A 19,457-nucleotide genomic window follows, 5' to 3' on the forward strand; every position below is an offset into this window, starting at 1 on the left:
TAACCTGAATAAGTCTGTAATTATTAAAGAAACTGAATCAATAATTAATAACCTTCCAAAAAAAATAAAACGCACTAGGCCAAGATGGTTTCACTGCTGAATTCTACCAAACATTTAAGGTAGAAATGATACCAATTCTCTATGATGCCTACAAGAAAATGAAAGCAGAGTGAATACTTCCTAATTCATTCTATGAGGCATTACCCTAGTATTAAACTCACACAAAGATAGAAAACCTACAGACTAGTATCTCTCATGAACATAGATGTAAAAATCATCAAGAAAAACATTCACAAATCAAAGCAAACAATGTATAAAAAGAACTATATACTAATGAAGAATGATGCACTTTTTCACTGTGGGCCCCCCTACCCTGCTCTACTCCTTTGCTGAGCCATGAGGCCAATTGTGAGAGCACTGAATAAATATCTTGAGCAAAGCTGGGAAAAAATTTATTTATTTTATTTATTTATTCCAGGTATGGAAGGCTGGTTCAATATTCAAAAATTAATTGATGTAATCCATCACATCAATAGCCTAAAGAAGAAAAATCATGATTATATCAACAGATGTACAAAAAGCATTTGACAAAATCTAACATCCATGGCTTACTAGGAACGTAGCGAACAGCCCAATTAAAAAATGAATTAGGGGCTTCCCTGGTGGCGCACTGGTTGAGAATCTGCCTGCCAATGCAGGGGACACAGGTTCGAGCCCTGGTCTGGGAAGATCCCACATGCCGCAGAGCAACTAGGCCCATGCGCCACAACTACTGAGCCTGTGAGTCTGGAGCCTGTGCTCCGCAACAAGAGAGGCCACGATAGTGAGAGGCCCGCGCACCGTGATGAAGTGTGGTCCCTGCTCGCCACAACTAGACAAAGCCCTTGCCCAGAAATGAAGACCCAAAACAGCCAAAAAAACCCCAAAAACCGAAAAAAAAAAAGAATTAAATCTAAATAGGCAGCCCACCAAAGAAGATATACAGATGGTAAATAAGCATATGAAAAGATGCTCAACATCTTTTGTCCTTAAGGAAATACAAATTTAAACAGAGATACAGAATGGCTAAAAGTGAAAAAAAACTGACAATACCAAATGCTGACGATGATGTGGAGCAAGAGGAACTCTCATTCATTGCTGGTGGGAATGCAAAATGGCAGAGCCACTTTGGAAAGCAGTATGACGGTACATTACAATGCTAAACATAGGCTTACCATATGATCAAGCAATTGTAATCCTAAATATTTGCCCAAATTAGTTGAAAAAGTATGTCCACACAAAAACCTGCATACAAATGTTTACAGTGAATTTATTTACAACTGTCCAAAACCAAAAGCCACCAAAATGTCCTTCTATAGTTGAATGGATAAGCAAACTGGTACATCCAAACAATGGAAGATTATTCAGCAATAAAAATAAGCTATCAAGCCACAAAAGACATGGAGGAAGCTTAAACACATATTGCTTAGTGAAAGAAGCCAGTCTGAAAAGGCTACATACTGTATGATTCCAACTATATGACACTCTGGAAAAGGAAAAACTATACAGAGATAGTTAAAAAAAAAAAAAGAAAAGAAAAGAAAGAAAAAATCAGTAGTTAGCAGGGTTTAGGAAGGGAGGCAGTAGGGTCAAAGGAATAGGTGAAGCATAGCAGATTTTCAGGGTGGTAATAGTATTCTGTAAGATAATATAATGGTGGATACACAATATCATGCATGGTCAAAATCCACAGAAGTTATAACACAAAGAGTGAATTCTAATGGAAACTATGGAATTAGTTAATAATAATGTATAAATACTACTCATCAATCATAACACATATACCATACGAATTCAAGTGTTAATATTAGGAGAAACTGCACAGGGAAGAGGGAGAATATGAGAACTCTGCACTACTAGCTCACCATTTTTATAAATCTAAAACTGCTCTAAAAATTGTCTATTAAATTTGTTTGAAGAAATAAGATAAATATTACCACTCTACTATTATATAACTGTTTATTTTATACTTTATTTTACTTTATCTTCTTTTTTTTCTTCCTTCCCTCCTTCCACTCTCCCTCCCTCCCTCCCTCCTTCCCTCCCTCCCTCCCTCCTTTCTTTCCCTCCCTCCTTCCTTCCTTCCTTCCTTCCTACCTTTCTTTCTTTCTTTCTTTCTTCTACCTTCTACTTTTTCTCCCTGTTTTTCTGAGCCATGTGGATGAAAGGCTCTTGGTGCTACAGCCAGGAGTCAGAGCTGTGCCTCTGAGGTGGGAGAGCCAACTTCAGGACGCTGGTCCACAAGAGACCTCCCAGCTCCACATAATATCAAATGGCGAAAATCTCCCAGAGATCTCCATCTCAACACCAGCAGCCAGCTTCACTCAACGACCAGCAACCTACAGTGCTGGACACCCTATGCCAAACAACTAGCAAGACAGGAACACAACCTCACCCATTAGCAGAGAGACTGCCTAAAATCATAATAAGTCCATAGATACCCCAAAACACACCAACAGACGTGGACTTGCCCACCAGAAAGACAAGATCCAGCCTCATCCACCAGAACACAGGAACTAGTCCCCTCCACCAGGCAGCCTACACAACCCACGGAACCAACCTTAGCCACTGGGGACAGACACCAAAAACAACAGGAACTACGAACCAGCAGCCTGCAAAAAGGAGACCCCAAACACCGTAAGATAAGCAAAATGAGAAGACAGAAAAACACACAGCAGTTGAAGGAGCAAGATAAAAACCCACCAGACCTAACAAATGAAGAGGAAACAGGCAGTCTACCTGAAAAAGAATTCAGAATGACAGTAAAGATGATCCAAAATCTTGGAAATAGAACAGACAAAATGCAAGAAACATTTAACAAGGACCTAGAAGAACTAAAGATGAAACAAGCAACGATGAACAACACAATAAATGAAATTAAAAATACTCTAGACGGGCTTCCCTGGTGGTGCAGTGGTTGAGAGTCTGCCTGCCGATGCAGGGGACACGGGTTCGTGCCCCGGTCCAGGAAGATCCCACATGCCTCGGAGCGGCTGGGCCCATGAGCCATGGCCGCTGAGCCTGTGTGTCCGGAGCCTGTGCTCTCCAACAGGAGAGGCCACAACAGTGAGAGGCCCACGTACCACAAAAAAATAAATAAATAAAATAAAATAAAAATACTCTAGATGGGATCAATAGCAGAATAACTGAGGCAGAAGAACGGATAACTGACCTGGAAGATAAAATAGTGGAAATAACTACTGCAGAGCAGAATAAAGAAAAAAGAATGAAAAGAACTGAAGACAGTCTCAGAGACCTCTGGGACAACATTAAATGCACCAACATTCGAATTATAGGGGTTCCAGAAGAAGAAGAGAAAAAGAAAGGGACTGAGAAAATATATGAAGAGATTATAGTTGAAAACTTCCCTAATATGGGAAAATAAATAGTTAATCAAGTCCAGGAAGCACAGAGAGTCCCATACAAGATAAATCCAAGGAGAAACACACCAAGACACATATTAATCAAACTGTCAAAAATTAAATACAAAGAAAACATATTAAAAGCAGCAAGGGAAAAACAAATAACACACAAGGGAATCCCCATAAGGTTAACTGCTGATCTTTCTGCAGAAACTCTGCAAGCCAGAAGGGAGTGGCAGGACATATTTAAAGTGATGAAGGAGATAAACCTGCAACCAAGATTACTCTACCAGCAAGGATTTCATTCAGATTTGATGGAGAAATTAAAACCTTTAGTGACCAGCAAAAGCTGAGAGTTCAGCACCAGCAAACCAGCTTTACAACAAATACTAAAGGAACTTCGCTAGGCAAGAAACACGAGAAGGAAAAGACCTACAATAATGAACCCAAAACAATTAAGAAAATGGGAATAGGAACATACATATCGATAATTACCTTAAATGTAAATGGACTAAATGCTCCCACCAAAAGACACAGATTGGCTGAATGGATACAAAAACAAGACCCATCTATATGCTATCTACAAGAGACCCACTTCAGACCTGGAGACACATACAGACTGAAAGTAAGGGGATGGAAAAAGATATTCCATGCAAATGGAAACCAAAAGAAAGCTGGAGTAGCAATTCTCATATCAGACAAAAGAGACTTTAAAATAAAGACTATTAGAAGAGACAAAGAAGGATACTACATAATGATTAAGGGATCAATCCAAGAAAAAGATATAACAATTATAAATATTTATGCACCCAACATAGGAGCACCTCAATACATAAGGCAAATACTAACAGCCATAAAAGGGTTAGTAACACATTCATAGTAGGGGACTTTAACACCCCACTCTCACCAATGGACAGATCATCCAAAATGCAAATAAATTAGGAAACACAAGCTATAAATGATACATTAAACAAGATGGACTTAATTGATATTTATAGGACCTTCCATCCAAAAACAACGGAATACACATTTTTCTCAAGTGCTCATGGAACATTCTCCAGGATAGATCATATCTTGGGTCACAAATCAAGCCTCGGTAAATTTAAGAAAATTGAAATTGTATCAAGTATCTTTTCTGACCACAACGCTATGAGACGAGATATCAATTACAGGAAAAGATCTGTAAAAAAATAAAAACACATGGAGGCTAAACAATGCACTACTTAATAATGAAGTGATCACTAAAGAAATCAAAGAGGAAATCAAAAAATACCTAGAAACACATGACAATGGAGACACGACGACCCAAATCTATGGGATGCACCAAAATCAGTTCTAAGAGGGAAGTTTATAGCAATACAATCCTACCTTAAGAAACAGGAAACATCTCAAATAAACAACCTAACCTTGCACATAAAGAAATTAGAGAAAGAACAAAAAAACCCCAAACTTAGCAGAAGGAAAGATATCATAAATATCAGATCAGAAATAAATGAAAAAGTAATGAAGGAAATGATAGCAAAGAACCGAAAAGCTGGTTCTTTGAGAAGATAAACAAAATTGACTAGCCAGACTCATCAAGAAAAAAAGGGAGAAGACTCAAATCAATAGAATTAGAAATGAAAAAGGAGAAGTAACAACTGATACTGCAGAAATACAAAAGATCATGAGAGATTACTACAAGCAACTCTATGCCAATAAAATGGACAACCTGGAGGAAATGGACAAATTCTTAGAAGTGCACAACCTACCAAGACTGAATCAGGAAGAAAGAGAAAATATGAACAGACCAATCACAAGCACTGACACCGAAACTGTGATTAAAAATCTTCCAACAAACAAAAGCCCAGGACCAGATGGCTTCACAGGCAAATTCTATCAAACATTTAGAGAAGAGCTAACACCTATGCTTCTCAAACTCTTCCAAAATATAGCAGAGGGAGGAACACTCCCTAACTCATTCTACGAGGCCACCATCACCTTGATACCAAAACCAGACAAGGATGTAACAAAGAAGGAAAACTACAGGCCAATATCACTGATCAACATAGATGGAAAAATCCTCAACAAAAAACTAGCAAACAGAATCCAACAGCACATTAAAAGGATCATACACCATGATCAAGTGGGGTTCATTCCAGGAATGCAAGGATTCTTCAATATATCCAAATCAATCAATGTGATACACCATATTAACAAACTGAAGGAGAAAAACCATACGATCATCTCAATAGATGCAGAGAAAGCTTTTGTCAAAATTCAACACCCATTTATGATAAAAACCCTGCAGAAAGTAGGCATAGAGGGAACTTTCCTCAACATAATGAAGGCCATATATGATAAACCCGCAGCCAACATCGTCCTCAATGGTGAAAAACTGAAAGCATTTCCACTAAGATCAGGAACAAGACAAGGTTGCCCACTCTCACCACTCTTATTCAACATAGTTTTGGAAGTTTTAGCCACAGCAATCAGAGAAGAAAAGGAAATAAAAGGAATCCAAATCAGAAAAGAAGAAGTAAAGCTGTCACTGTTTCCAGATGACATAATACTATACATAGAGAATCCTAAAGATGCTACCAGAAAACTACTAGACTTAATCAATGAATTTGGTAAAGTAGCAGGATACAAAATTAATGCACAGAAATCTCTGGCATTCCTATACACTAATAATGAAAAATCTGAAAGTGAAATCAAGAAAACACTCCCATTTACCACTGTCACAAAAAGAATAAAATATCTAGGAATAAACCTACCTAAGGAGACATAAGACCGGTACGCAGAAAATTATAAGATACTGGTGAAACAAATTAAAGATGATACAAACAGATGGAGAGATATATCATGTCCTTGGATTGGAAGAATCAACATTGTGAAAATGACCCTACTACCTAAAGCAATCTACAGATTCAATGCAATCCCTATCAAACTATCACTGGCATTTTTCACAGAACTAGAACAAAAAATTTCACAATTTGTATGGAAACACAAAAGACCCCGAATAGCCAAATCAATCTTGAGAACGAAAAACGGAGCTGGAGGAATCAGGCTCCCTGACTCCAGGCTATACTACAAAGCTACAGTAATCAAGACAGTATGGTACTGGCACAAAAACAGAAATATAGATCAATGGAACAGGATAGAAAGCCCAGAGATAAACCCACGCACATATGGTCACCTTATGTTTGATAAAGGAGGCAGGAATGTATAGTGGAGAAAGGACAGCCTCTTCAATAAGTGGTGCTGGGAAAACTGGACAGGTACATGTAAAAGTATGAGATTAGATCACTCCCTAACACCATACACAACAATAAGCTCAAAATGGATTAAAGACCTAAATGTAAGGCCCGAAACTATTAAACTCTTAGAGAAAAACATAGGCAGAACACTCTATGACATAAGTCACAGCAAGATCTTTTTTGACCCACTTCCTGGAGAAATAGAAATAAAAACAACAATAAACAAATGGGACCTAATGAAACTTAAAAGCTTTTGCACAGCAAAGGAAACCATAAACAAGACCAAAAGACAACCCTCAGAACGGGAGAAAATATTTTCAAATGAAGCAACTGACAAAGGATTAATCTCCAAAGTTTATAAGCAGCTCATGCAGCTCAGTAACGAAAAAAGAAACAACCCAATCCAAAAATGGGCAGAAGACCTAAACAGACATTTCTCCAAAGAAGGTATACAGACTGCCAACAAACACATGAAAGAATGCTCAACATCATTAATCATCAGAGAAATGCAAATCAAAACTTCAATGAGATATCATCTCACACCAGTCAGAATGGCCATCATCAAACAATCTAGAAACAATAAATGCTGGAGAGGGTGTGGAGAAAAGGGAACACTCTTGCACTGCTGGTGGGAATGTGAATTGGTTCAGCCACTGTGGAGAACAGTATGGAGGTTTCTTAAAAAACTACAAATAGAACTACCCTATAACCCAGCAATCCCACTACTGGGCATATACCCTGAGAGAACCATAATTCAAAGAGTCATGTACCAAAATGCTCATTGCAGCTCTATTTACAATAGCCCAGAGATGAAAGCAACCTAAGTGTCCATCATCGGATGAATGGATAAAGAAGATGTGGCACATATATACAATGGAATATTACTCAGCCATAAAAAGAGATGAAAGCAACCTAAGTGTCCATCATCGGATGAATGGATAAAGAAGATGTGGCACATATATACAATGGAATATTACTCAGCCATAAAAAGAAACGAAATTGAGCTATTTGTAATGAGATGGATAGACCTAGAGGCTGTCATACAGAGTGAAGTAAGTCAGAAAGAGAAAGACAAATACCGTACGCTAAGACATATATATGGAATTTAAGAAAAAGAAATGTCATGAAGAACCTAGAGGTAAGACGGGAATAGAGACACAGACCTACTAGAGAATCGACTTGAGGATATGGGGAGGGGGAAGGGTAAGCTGTGACAAAGCGAGAGAGAGGCATGGACATATATACACTACCAAACATAAGGTAGATAGCTAGTGGGAAGCAGCCACATAGCACAGGGAGATCAGCTCGGTGCTTTGTGACCGCCTGGAGGGGTGGGATACGGAGGGTGGGAGGGAGGGAGACGCAAGAGGGAAGCGATATGGGAACATATGTATATGTATACTGATTCACTTTGTTATAAAGCAGAAACTAACACACCATTGTAAAGCAATTATACTCCAATAAAGATGTAAAAAAAAAAAAAAATGGGCAGAAGACATAAGTAGACATTTCTCCAAAGAAGAAATACAGTTGACTAATAGGCACATGAAAGAATGCTCAATATCACTAATTATTAGAGAAATGGAAGCCAAAACTACAGTGAGGTATCACCTCATACCAGTCAGAATGGTCATCATCAAAAAGTCTACAAATAACAAATGCTGGAGAGTGTGTGGAGAAAAAGGAACACCCCTAACTGTTCGTTGGAATGTAAATTGGTGCAGCCACTATGGAGAACAGTACGGAGCTTCCTTAAAAAACTAAAAACTAAACATAGAGTTACCGTAAGACCCTGCAATCCCACTCCCCGGCATATATTTGGAGAGAACTCTAATTTGAAAAGATACATGCACTTCAACGTTCATAGCAGAACTATTCACAATAGCCAAAACACGGAAACAACCTAAATGTCAATTTACAGATGAATGGATAAATAAGATGTGGTGTATATATATATATTTATATATATATATACACACACACATACATACAATGGAATATTACTCAGGCAAAAATGAATGAAGTAATGCCATTTGTAGCAACCTAAAGATTACCATACTAAGTGATGTAAGTCAGAAAGAGAAAGACAACTATCATACGATATCATACGATATCACTTATATGTGGAATCTAAACAAATTATACTAATGAACTTATCTACAAAACAGAAACAGATTCAACAGACACAGAAAACAAATTTACAGTTACCAAAGTGGGGTAGTGAGGGATAAATTAGGAGCTTGGGATTAACAGATAAACACTACATTAAATAAAATAGATAAATAACAAGGTCCTACTTTATAGCACAAGGAACTATGTTCAGTATCTTGTAATAACCAGTAATGGAAAAAAATTTGAAAAAACATATATATAACTGAATCACTTTGCTGTATACCAGAAACAAACACAACATTGTAAATGAACTATTCTTCAATTAAAATAAACAAACAAATAAATAAATAAATAAAATGCAGTATCATTCAATTAGTTTGCAAGAACAACAGGCTGTTTAACAGCTCCATTTCAATAGCAACAAAACATTAGCATAATTATGCATGAAATTAAAAAGATGAATTTCATGATTTCAAGAGTATTTCTTCCATCTAGGTCTAAGTATTTTTTTTAATCTTTTTTTACTCTGACAGCCATTAAAATTAAATCTCAAAATAAACTGAACGTAGTACTGCTTCATCACATTGTATTTAACTAAGATTAAAAATGAAAAATGAAGGCTATTCAATTACATTGCTCTTATTTAAAGTGTGACTAATAATGATGAGTTTTTAGTAAGAGCAAATATGTTATAAACACAATAATACACATTTTAAAGTCATTTATAATGTTTGTGCCATTTTAAATGATTTTTTTTTTTTTTTTTTTGCGGTACACGGGCCTCTCATTGTTGTGGCCTCTCCCGTTGCAGAGCACAGACTCCGGACGCGCAGGCTCAGCGGCCATGGCTCACGGGCCCAGCCGCTCTGCAGCATGTGGGATCTTCCCGGACCGGGGCACGAGCCCGTGTCCCCTGCATTGGCAGGCGGGCTCTCAACCACTAAGCCAACAGGGAAGCCCTAAATGATTCTCTTTTATTTGCTGGCTTGTGCATGTTTTATGATGCATCTGTCAAATTAGTATAACAATACATTGTGACATTATAAACAAGTGTACATGCAATGGGGCTATACCCTCACAACATTTTTAGGACAGGGATTAAAAAAAAAAAGAAAGAAGATAAATATTACCACTCTACTATTATATAAATGTTCTGGAAACATTAGATATTATAATTGGATGAGAGGACAAACTAAGAGGCATAAATACAGAAAACAGCCACCAGTTAAAAATACAGTAGAAGTTAAGATCATTTATGGTTAACAAGAAAAAAGAACTATAACTAGCAGTAAACTTAATAAAGTTGCAGGATTTATGTGAAGAAAATGTTAAAGCTCTACTGGGCTGAAAAAGACTATAATACCATGGGATGATACTTTTTTCTTGTAAGGAAAAAATCAATACTGGAAAAATAGTCACTACCTAAAAACAAACAAAAATACCTATTCACTAAAAGGAATTAAAATGAAAATCCCAACATGCTTTCCTGGGGGAATCTCTGGAAACATTCTAAAGTTCATTTGAAAGGATAAATATCTGTGCAGGTATCAAGTCTGATTTATACATCACTCTAATTTCAAAACCTAACACAGTGCCTGGTGCAAGGTTAAGTGCTTGAAACAATAATGAGAAACACTGAAAAAGAAAATTAGGAGGTGGAACTTGCCATCCAACATCAAAACTGAAAGTGACAGTATGATAAGGACAGAGACCACTTGGATAACAAGTGATTCAGAAACAGAAAAAAGCATACAGAAATTTAGTACATATCGAGGGTGGCCATTCGAATGCCTAAAGAAAAAATGCACTCATCAATATGTTAGTCATTTGGAAAACAATAGTTAGATTCACACTTCACTTTATACATGAAACTAAATTACAGATGGATCAAAAAAAATATTCAAGTGCAGAAGGCAACAAAATGTGTATTTTATGATCTAAGCATTGAGGTGGTCTTTCTAAACATGAAATAAAAACCATTAGTTTTTCTAGTCTGTCCACTGAAAAGTCCTAGAAGCAATAACCAACTTAAAAGCAATGGGTACTCCCTGAAGCCTAGACTAAATATCATTTCCCATTAAAAGACACCAGACGTCCTTGGCGAAATAGTTGATTCCCCATATGGGGCAGGAAATATACAAGTTAAGTCTGGAACATTCCATCTAACAGAGAGCAAGGAAGCTATCAAAGACATATTAAGACCATAACCAGCTTGAAGAGGCCTTCACTGGCCAAAGATGGGACAAGTTGAACACTAAGAAGGATATAATAACTGCAATGCACTGAAATACTTCAAATATGTTTATGTTTATAAGTTCGTTCCCAACCATACTAAAATCAAAAGCAAATTAAAAAATAGAAAACCTAACCTCATAGTCAGCTTTCTGCAGTGTTAGTAAACAACTCATTATTTTGAAAATTGGTAAATAAGAGAAATAATAATCTCTCTAGCCTTTTCTCTAGAAACTATTCTTTAGAGAAATCAGAGTTGATAAAAAGGAAAGTTTTACATTTTATAAACAATAAAATAATGTATCTAGGCCATAATTTTCAATGGCTGTTTACATCACAAAAAGAGACACAAGATAGTACCTATCGCCTGATGGAAGTACACAATGCCATTTCTCAAACACACTTCATAAAAATCAAACTGGAATCTGATCAAACATCCGGACCTAACTACTAACTTACAGAAAATTCAAGGTCAGAGTAACATGCTACACAATAGCAGCAAAATCAGACTGTGATGCTCTACAGGACAAATGACCTGCTTTTATCAACAAAAAACTGCGAGGAAAAAAACTGAGAGATGGAGGGGTAATCTACAGATTAAAAGAGACTTAAAAGACTTCAACCAGAGTCAATGTTTGAATCTTGGATTCCAGTTCAAACTCTAAGTAAACAGAAGACAAGCGGAGAAATGTAAACACTGACTGGCTATCTGAAGAACTCATAATATTGAAGAAATTAATGTTATTTTTCTGCAGGGGTATAACTTATGGTTAAAGAGTAGGGTCCTCAATTTTTAGAGATACATGCCTGCAGATTAAAAAAGATTAGTAATTACTAATACGTGTGATATAAGGGCGAATGGCGCATTTCACAATAATATATTAGTGAAGGAAATAATTTTAGTTCTGAATCTGATTGCAACAAGGAAGATTCTTCATTACTATTTTTGATCAGATATTAAAGAAATTAGAGCATAGCTATGTAGGGACAATAGCTACAACATGGATTACTCCACTTGGAACTGAAACTAAAAATGAATAGAGTTATCCCTTGGTATCCATTGCAGATTGGTTCCAGGTCCCCTTTACATACCAAAATCTGCAGATGCTCAAGTCCTTTATATAAAATGGCAAAGTATTTGCATATAACCTAAGCATATACTCCCATATACTTTAAATCATTTATAGATTACTTATAATACCTAATACAATGCAAATGCTATGTAAATAGCTGTCAGCACACGGCAAATTCAAGTTTTGCTTTTTTAAACTTTCTGGAATTTTGGGGGGAGTATTTTTGATTCATGTTCGGTGGAACCCTCAGATGCAGATATGAAGGGTCAACTGTAATAAAAGCCTTTACTCTCCTCACATCCTTATGCTCTTGGTATCCTAAGCTTCTCATAGTTCCCTGGGCATAACTAGCTCCTTCTATAATTCCCTGCACTTGCTATGCTGACTGGAATTATTTTTGCATGACAAATTCCTACTCATTCTTTAACAACCAACTCAAAAGAAATGTCTATAGCAAAACTTCTCTAACCACCCCGGCATTATATTAACTGCCCATTATGCTGCCAGTAACGCTGTAAGACTATCTTTGTACAGTACTTATTTAAACTGTAATTTATTTGTTTTTTGGATCTGCTTCCCTAAAAGCTCAGAGTGATCTTTTATCTCTACCTCCGAGCACATGAACCCTTCTAAAAGGGTGCTCAGTAAGTATCTGCAGAATCAAACTGAACTTATTTACCAAATGCAGTACCTAAAAAGACTTTAAAAATTGATAAGGTCTAAGAAGTCTTGTTGAGTCTTTTCCAGAAAAGACTTAAAAAGAAGAGGTAGATCATCAAATTTTGTAACACTAATCCTACTAGCAAGATGGGAAACTGCTGTGCATTTAGGTTCATTAACTCTTCCAGCAAATTTTTTTTTCTTGAAATACTCTAACACTTCATTTAAAGAAGCTATTCTGAAACTTTTTAGTCAACTAACAGCATTAACTGACTACCTACTCCGTCAGCTACTATTTTGCAATGGAAAAACAAAAAACAAAATCTAAAAAAAAAAAAAGTAAAGAATAGAATTTGACATCAGTGAAAAAAGTTTCAAATTAACTTACAACATAAACTTTAAAAAAATGGTCAAATTAAATAAATGAAAGAAACAGAACCTAAAGCACTAATTTTAAACAAGCTTTTTGACAGATTTTTACACTATGACCTAGATATGCATACTTATATACACATATAACTGAAAACAATACTTACCCTTACCAACATAATGGAATCTGATATATTTTATTCACTTTTTTACTGAAAAGAAAAACAAGCAAAACCCTCCTGGTAGACTTGCCAAAATGATTTCATGACCCCACTGCTGGGTTGAGATTTAAAGTTTGATAAACACTGTCCAAAGAAATTCTGCATACTATTAATAATCCCTAGGCTACACTGACAGCCACAATCCTACAACAAATCTATATATGAAATCTGTCTATATCATAAAAATTATGAATAGCAAATACAATTTTCAAAAGGATGAGGCAATTTCTGCTATTGTTAGGAAAAGTAAAATGGCATCTTTGATATCTAAAAAAATGAAGGATATTATGTCTATTAAGACAAGTGCCTTAGTCCTAGAGCTCTTAAAAAGTGACAAGGCAAAGGTTCTTAGCTGAGTACTGTTACAGGAACTGAGATTTTAGTTTAAACAATATTATTCTCAAGTTCAGTATTATTCACAAGTTTTCCTTTAAGTCTAAGAAAGCCTTGTTTAAGAAATTCAATTCCACTTATTGTTCATCTTAGTTATTAAATTGTGAGATAATATGGTTTTTAAAATTTTCATGGGGTGTCCATCTTAAACTCAAATTTAAGACAAATCATTCTTCAATAAGAGATTATCTTTAAGTTTCTGTTATATAGGAATTCTATTACTACCACTAACTTCAAGTCACTTTAAAAAACCTATCTCTTTTCATAGGCAAATATAAAATCAAATTCTTAGCTGATTTTCTTTTGTTAAAAACTAATACTGAAATATTCTCTAATAACTACCATAAGGCAATGAAGTTCTTTCCACCATTTATATAAATTTCTTGGCTTAGGTACCACTGGATCTACGTAAATATCACTTCTAACATAAAATATTTTTGCTAAAAAGTTAGTGGTTTCAAAAGAAAATTCTCATGAAACTACAGATGACAGGAATTTAAATACAAAGGCATTCCAGAATAAAGAGCATTTACATATATCAAATAGAACTGCCATTTACTTTTTACAAGATTGCCACAGACACATGAAGTTGTGCCCAGGTTTTCTCACTGGATCTCCATGTTGACTAGATGCACTGAATGGAGAAGGCTGAGAACTGTTAGGCTGGCTCTGTACTTGAACAGCTGGTGAAGGTGTCATAGGAGTGTTCTGTGAAAAAGCACAACCACACAGTTTGTGAAATGACACTGAAAAACATTCATATCTTATAGCATAGGCTTATGAATTTGATTACATTGATAGTTATGCACTTCCAACATATAAAATTTATCTTTGTAATTTTAATGATTACCTTTTAGAAACTCTTTTAAGAGATAACTAATTTTAGAAATATGTTTAGGAAGTCAAATTCATTTCAAATGAATTAGAGCAAGATTGCATTGTTGTTACTATCACAGAATATACATTATTTAGAATTAAGATTTTTTTAATTAATAAAATTGGGTAGAAACACAATTATAGATTAAAAAGAGAAATTTATTATAAATTCACCCATTTGATTTACTTACATATATTCTTCACAAAAAAATCAACTGCAAATTATTTCTTCTTTGTATAATATTTCCTTTAAGATTTGAATGAATATAAAACAATATATAGTATAAAGCAAAGGGAATTTCAGATGTTAAAAATGATGTAACCATATAAGTAAAATGTTGTAAATATTACTTTGCAGCAAAAGCTATCTTAACTAACAATTTTAGTCTTTAAAGTTGCTCGGTTATAAGTTTTGATGGATAATACAAGGATTCTAATTGTATGCATAAGTCTTTTTAAATATAAGCTACATTTTTTTCTCTTCTATATCCCATCCTTTCTCTCTGAAAAACACATAATAATTATAATGTAGCTTAAAACAATTTGAGGCAATACATTTTCTTTGAAGTTTAATTCAGATTTCACTCATAACATACATACCACAAAGGAAAAAATACTAAATTTCTCACAGAAATGGTAGCACATCATTTTCAAAACATTGTTTAAAGGTAACACATTTAAACTTTGGGAAAATATTAAATATATTTGTTTATTTATAAGGTAATATTGGAAATAGTGGAGCAAAATTAAGTTAAAAATTGCTGAAAACCTCTTACTGAAAGTCATAATAATTTTTTAAAAATAGACAAAACACAAACACATAAGGCCACAGCATAAAAATGAATAAATGAAGAGAATAAAATGCCAAAAGAAAAGGTTCTTAGAAATGTGAAGTCATAAGAACTTTTGAGTTCCAAGTTCTAAGAAAAAAAAAAATCTACTTTGGGATGTGATTGAAGTTATTTCTCTAATAGGGTCCCACTCATTATTTTATCATGTTGTTAGTGAGAAAACATATACATGCATGAAAAACATGCATTTTAGGGCAGTACAGGTATCATGGGTAGGATGTGGACTTTCCAGCTTGACAGATCAGGACTCAGAATTTCAATCTACCTTTTAACTAGCTATGTGACCCTGGGCAAACTACTTAACCTTTTTTGATCCTCAATTCCCTCATCTATAAAGTGTAAATAATAAAATCTAACTTTTGGGATGGTGGGAAGACGAGAGAAACTATACATGAAGAGCCTGGCTCTGATTCTCAGTAAATGCCAATTGTTACAATTATTATTTATGCTAATAGAAAAGTCCAGAGGGAAACCATATTTTGGAGGAAAGATGATGAGTTCACTTTGGAGACAGGGACAGATCAATAAGTGCAATTATCTATCAACAGAAGTTAAAGCTGGGAACATGGATTGACAATCATTCACCTGTGGATTCTTAAAGCCATATAAACTAAGAGTAAGAAAGCAGAACTGGGGGGTGTGGGGGTGGGGGTGGGGGTGGGGAGAGAAGAGGATCAGAGAGAAAGGAAGGGAAGATAACATTAGAATCAATCTATTTACAACAACAACAGCAAAAAATTAGTCAAACCGTTTCCTTGAAATGAAAATACTGCATAAAAAATTCCAGGAAACTCTAATAAATAGGAGTAGCCAAAAGGATCAATTTGAGCCAAATACAAATACTGACACAAATATAATCCCAGAATTTTAACTAAAGGGTAAATTTGTCAGAGCTATCAAATTCCTCCATAATGAACTTTCTGGTTCCCTACACTATTACCATTTACATTTGGTATTTTATTGACTCTCCTGTCATATATTTGTAAATTAAGCTTATTTTTGTTTTTATAAGTGCTAACAAAGCTTTACCCTATTTTTTCTTCTTCAATGTAGAACTCTTACTGGTCTCATACAGAAAAGTTAAATAACAGGGAATCATAGGGTATTTTAGCCCCAATTGTTAATGATTAATGAGGGATGTGGCAAGGATAACTGCAGTTAATCCAATCTGTTAAATTAAGAAGGAATAAAAGACATATTAACCAAATGCAATGTGCAGAAAACTTGTAGATCCTAATTCAAACAAAATGTTTAAGAAACACATTTTTAAAGACAACTAGGGAACACTGGGCATGAACTGGGTGTCATATAATATTAAACTACTATTATCCATATAATGGATATATATATATATATATATATATTTAAAAGTATTTATAAATATATACTAAAGTATTTATTGGTGAAATGAAATAATGTTTGGGATTTACTTTACTTCAGGGAAAAAAATGGTGGTGGGGAAGAGATGAAACTAGAAAGGCAAAATGGTGACCATATCTAAAGCTGGGTGAAGGATACATGGAGGCTTATTGGCTCTACTTTTCTGTATGTTTAAAAATTTTCACAGTAAAAAACAAGAAACAACAAAAAAAATTAAACAGAGATAAATATATCAACGAAACAAAAAGAAGTACAGTACTTATAAAAGGTACCAAGTGAGAAATTCCAAGACTCATATTTTCTTTGACTAAAGGAGTGTTTTTAGGTTTCCTCCTATAATAAAAAATTATACATTTCTTTCAACAAAACTAATTTTTAAATAGGTTGTTTATATTGTATTGCATGTTTTTCCAAGTACTACTTAATTATGTTTTAAGAACTAGGTCTTTTACATAAGATGCAAAATGCATTTCTTTTAGGATGTAAAAGTGCCCTATCATTAACCATAACCCTAACTCAAATGTGAATGTAAAAGTAGGTCTTAAAACCATGTTTTTGGAATGATCACTCTTCAGCAATATTCTTTACCATTGCTCTACTCTATTGAGGTAGAACTAATTTTTCATATTATAGTACCTCTCCAGTACTGTGGGACCAGAAAAGTAAAATTATACAAAGAATATGAAATAATTCTGATTCCTTTTGTAATGTAAAATTATCTAAAAATGTTAATGTAGCAGTTTTATTTTTGGCAAAGATATTTCTTTTTGTTAAAATAAGAAATTATAATCTTGCCTTTATCATCTTTTCAAGAATAAACTACGGCTGAAAAGTCTAGACTGTACTGATGATACTTTCTGATATATGACGGGATTTGAAGTTCTTAAATGTTTACTTTCTTATTAATATTAAGCTTTAAAAAAACCTTAGAGTAAGACTAAAATTTAAACATTCAAACTGTGTTAGAAAAACTACAAAGTCATAATTTATTTTTCTCAAAATAAATTATTTACTAAGTAGTAATGAAATACTGTGTTCAATTCTAGCTACACATTTTGAAAGCCACTTAGAAAATGGAACCGGTTGAGGTGAACAGGATGATGAATAAACCAGACACTATAACACCTAAGGTCTAACTGAAATGAATAGGAAAATACACTCTAAAGAAGAGGTGAGTAAGGAGAGATACTTTTAAATGCTTGTAAGGAAAAAGAATTAGATTTACTCTAAATGTGATATAAAAGAGATTACATTTAGTCTAAATGTAGTACAGATCTTTAGAGAACAGAATTAAGACAATAACAGAAATCACTGGAAAAGAGGTCTCTGTGAGAGTGGGAGAATTCATTCAACTCTTAAAAATGAGGGTTATGGACAAGATAATATCTAAGGCTCTTTCTGCTCTAATATTCCTTTATTTTCCTAAACTATCCAGTTTTTTTCCTCTTATTAAGTATAACTAGATAATATATACATACCAAGCCTGTCTTATAAGAACACATTGAAATGTAAACAAAAATATAGGTTTAGTGGTAATGACTTTAGTTATTACAGTGTACTACTAGTCTACTAATCTAAGCAGTAATACTCTTTAAAAAAAAAAAATTAAAATGACATTCTTGTGACTCTTGCTAAAATGATTTTCTATGGCTATGACTAAACACTGCCCCCTTGAGGCTGCAGGTATGCTTTCTGATGGGTTGAGTAACTTTTTAAATGCTTTATCAAAGAAAGAAAGGGACCAGGAAGATACCCATATTCAGTGTTGGCACCATTTCAGAAAGGATTCATGTATGAAGGACAGGAAACTGAGGAGCGGCATCTATAAAATGCCTTAAATAAGTACATCCTTAAGTAAACTATCTTTATATACAAGAATTAGGTATGGCATCAGATCATGGGATGAACAGATACAGATATACTCAACATGTGTTTTACATGCTCCTGAAAAAGACAAGTCTTTAGGTAAGTATTTATAACTAATTTTCTTTCATTTTTATTATTTTACATGCCAATCTAATACTATGCCTCCAGCAGATACAAATTCATGAATAGTGGAAGAGAGTATGGCCTTCAGAAACGGTACCCATATTGCACTCTAACTTGCAAATGTAACAGATTGAAAAAAAATAGTTACAAATAAAGAAATGTGCCTTGAAGTACAATTTATTTTGTATTTATATAACCTACCCAGCTAAATACTACTTAAAAACAAAATCTATGGCTATATTACTTTCACATATCTTTCTCCTTTATTTGTTGCTAGCTTTTTTTCTGTAATGAAATTAATACAGCTGATTAATGGGAGTGAGAAGGAACAAAACTGAACAAAGAAAAATTAAGTAACAATGGTATTAGGAAGGATTACCCATTGGCCATTCTCAGCAGGGACGTTTCCCTGCAGCCTTTCCAGCTCTGAGCATTCTGCAAAAGTCTGGAAGTCCCTTCTTGGGGTAAAGGTGCCTCCTTAACATCCCCAGACCCCTTAAAATGGTGGAAATAACAAGGTATGGCTAAAAAAAAAAAATCACATTTAAATTCCTCTATTTCATTTACCCCTTTAAAGTACCAATTCAAATAGTGAATAAAATGGTGTTAAACCAAGGCCTAAAAATGCAACTTTGAGAGTATATAAAGAAATTTAAAGACT

The 19,457-nt window shown here is 34.5% G+C and overlaps 1 protein-coding gene across 1 annotated transcript in view; it reads right to left on the reverse strand.

Annotated features, from left to right (window-relative positions):
* The window catches only part of ARID2 (AT-rich interaction domain 2), a 168,911-nt gene that overhangs the window by 26,915 nt on the left and 122,539 nt on the right, over positions 1-19,457 (reverse strand). The window contains exon 16 of the mRNA XM_065887190.1: positions 14,260-14,408. Coding sequence (XP_065743262.1) covers positions 14,260-14,408 — 149 coding nt within the window. The remainder of the gene's footprint in view (positions 1-14,259; positions 14,409-19,457) is intronic.

The sequence above is a fragment of the Phocoena phocoena genome, chromosome 11 (genome assembly GCF_963924675.1).
Source record: "Phocoena phocoena chromosome 11, mPhoPho1.1, whole genome shotgun sequence".
Lineage (NCBI taxonomy): Eukaryota > Metazoa > Chordata > Mammalia > Artiodactyla > Phocoenidae > Phocoena > Phocoena phocoena.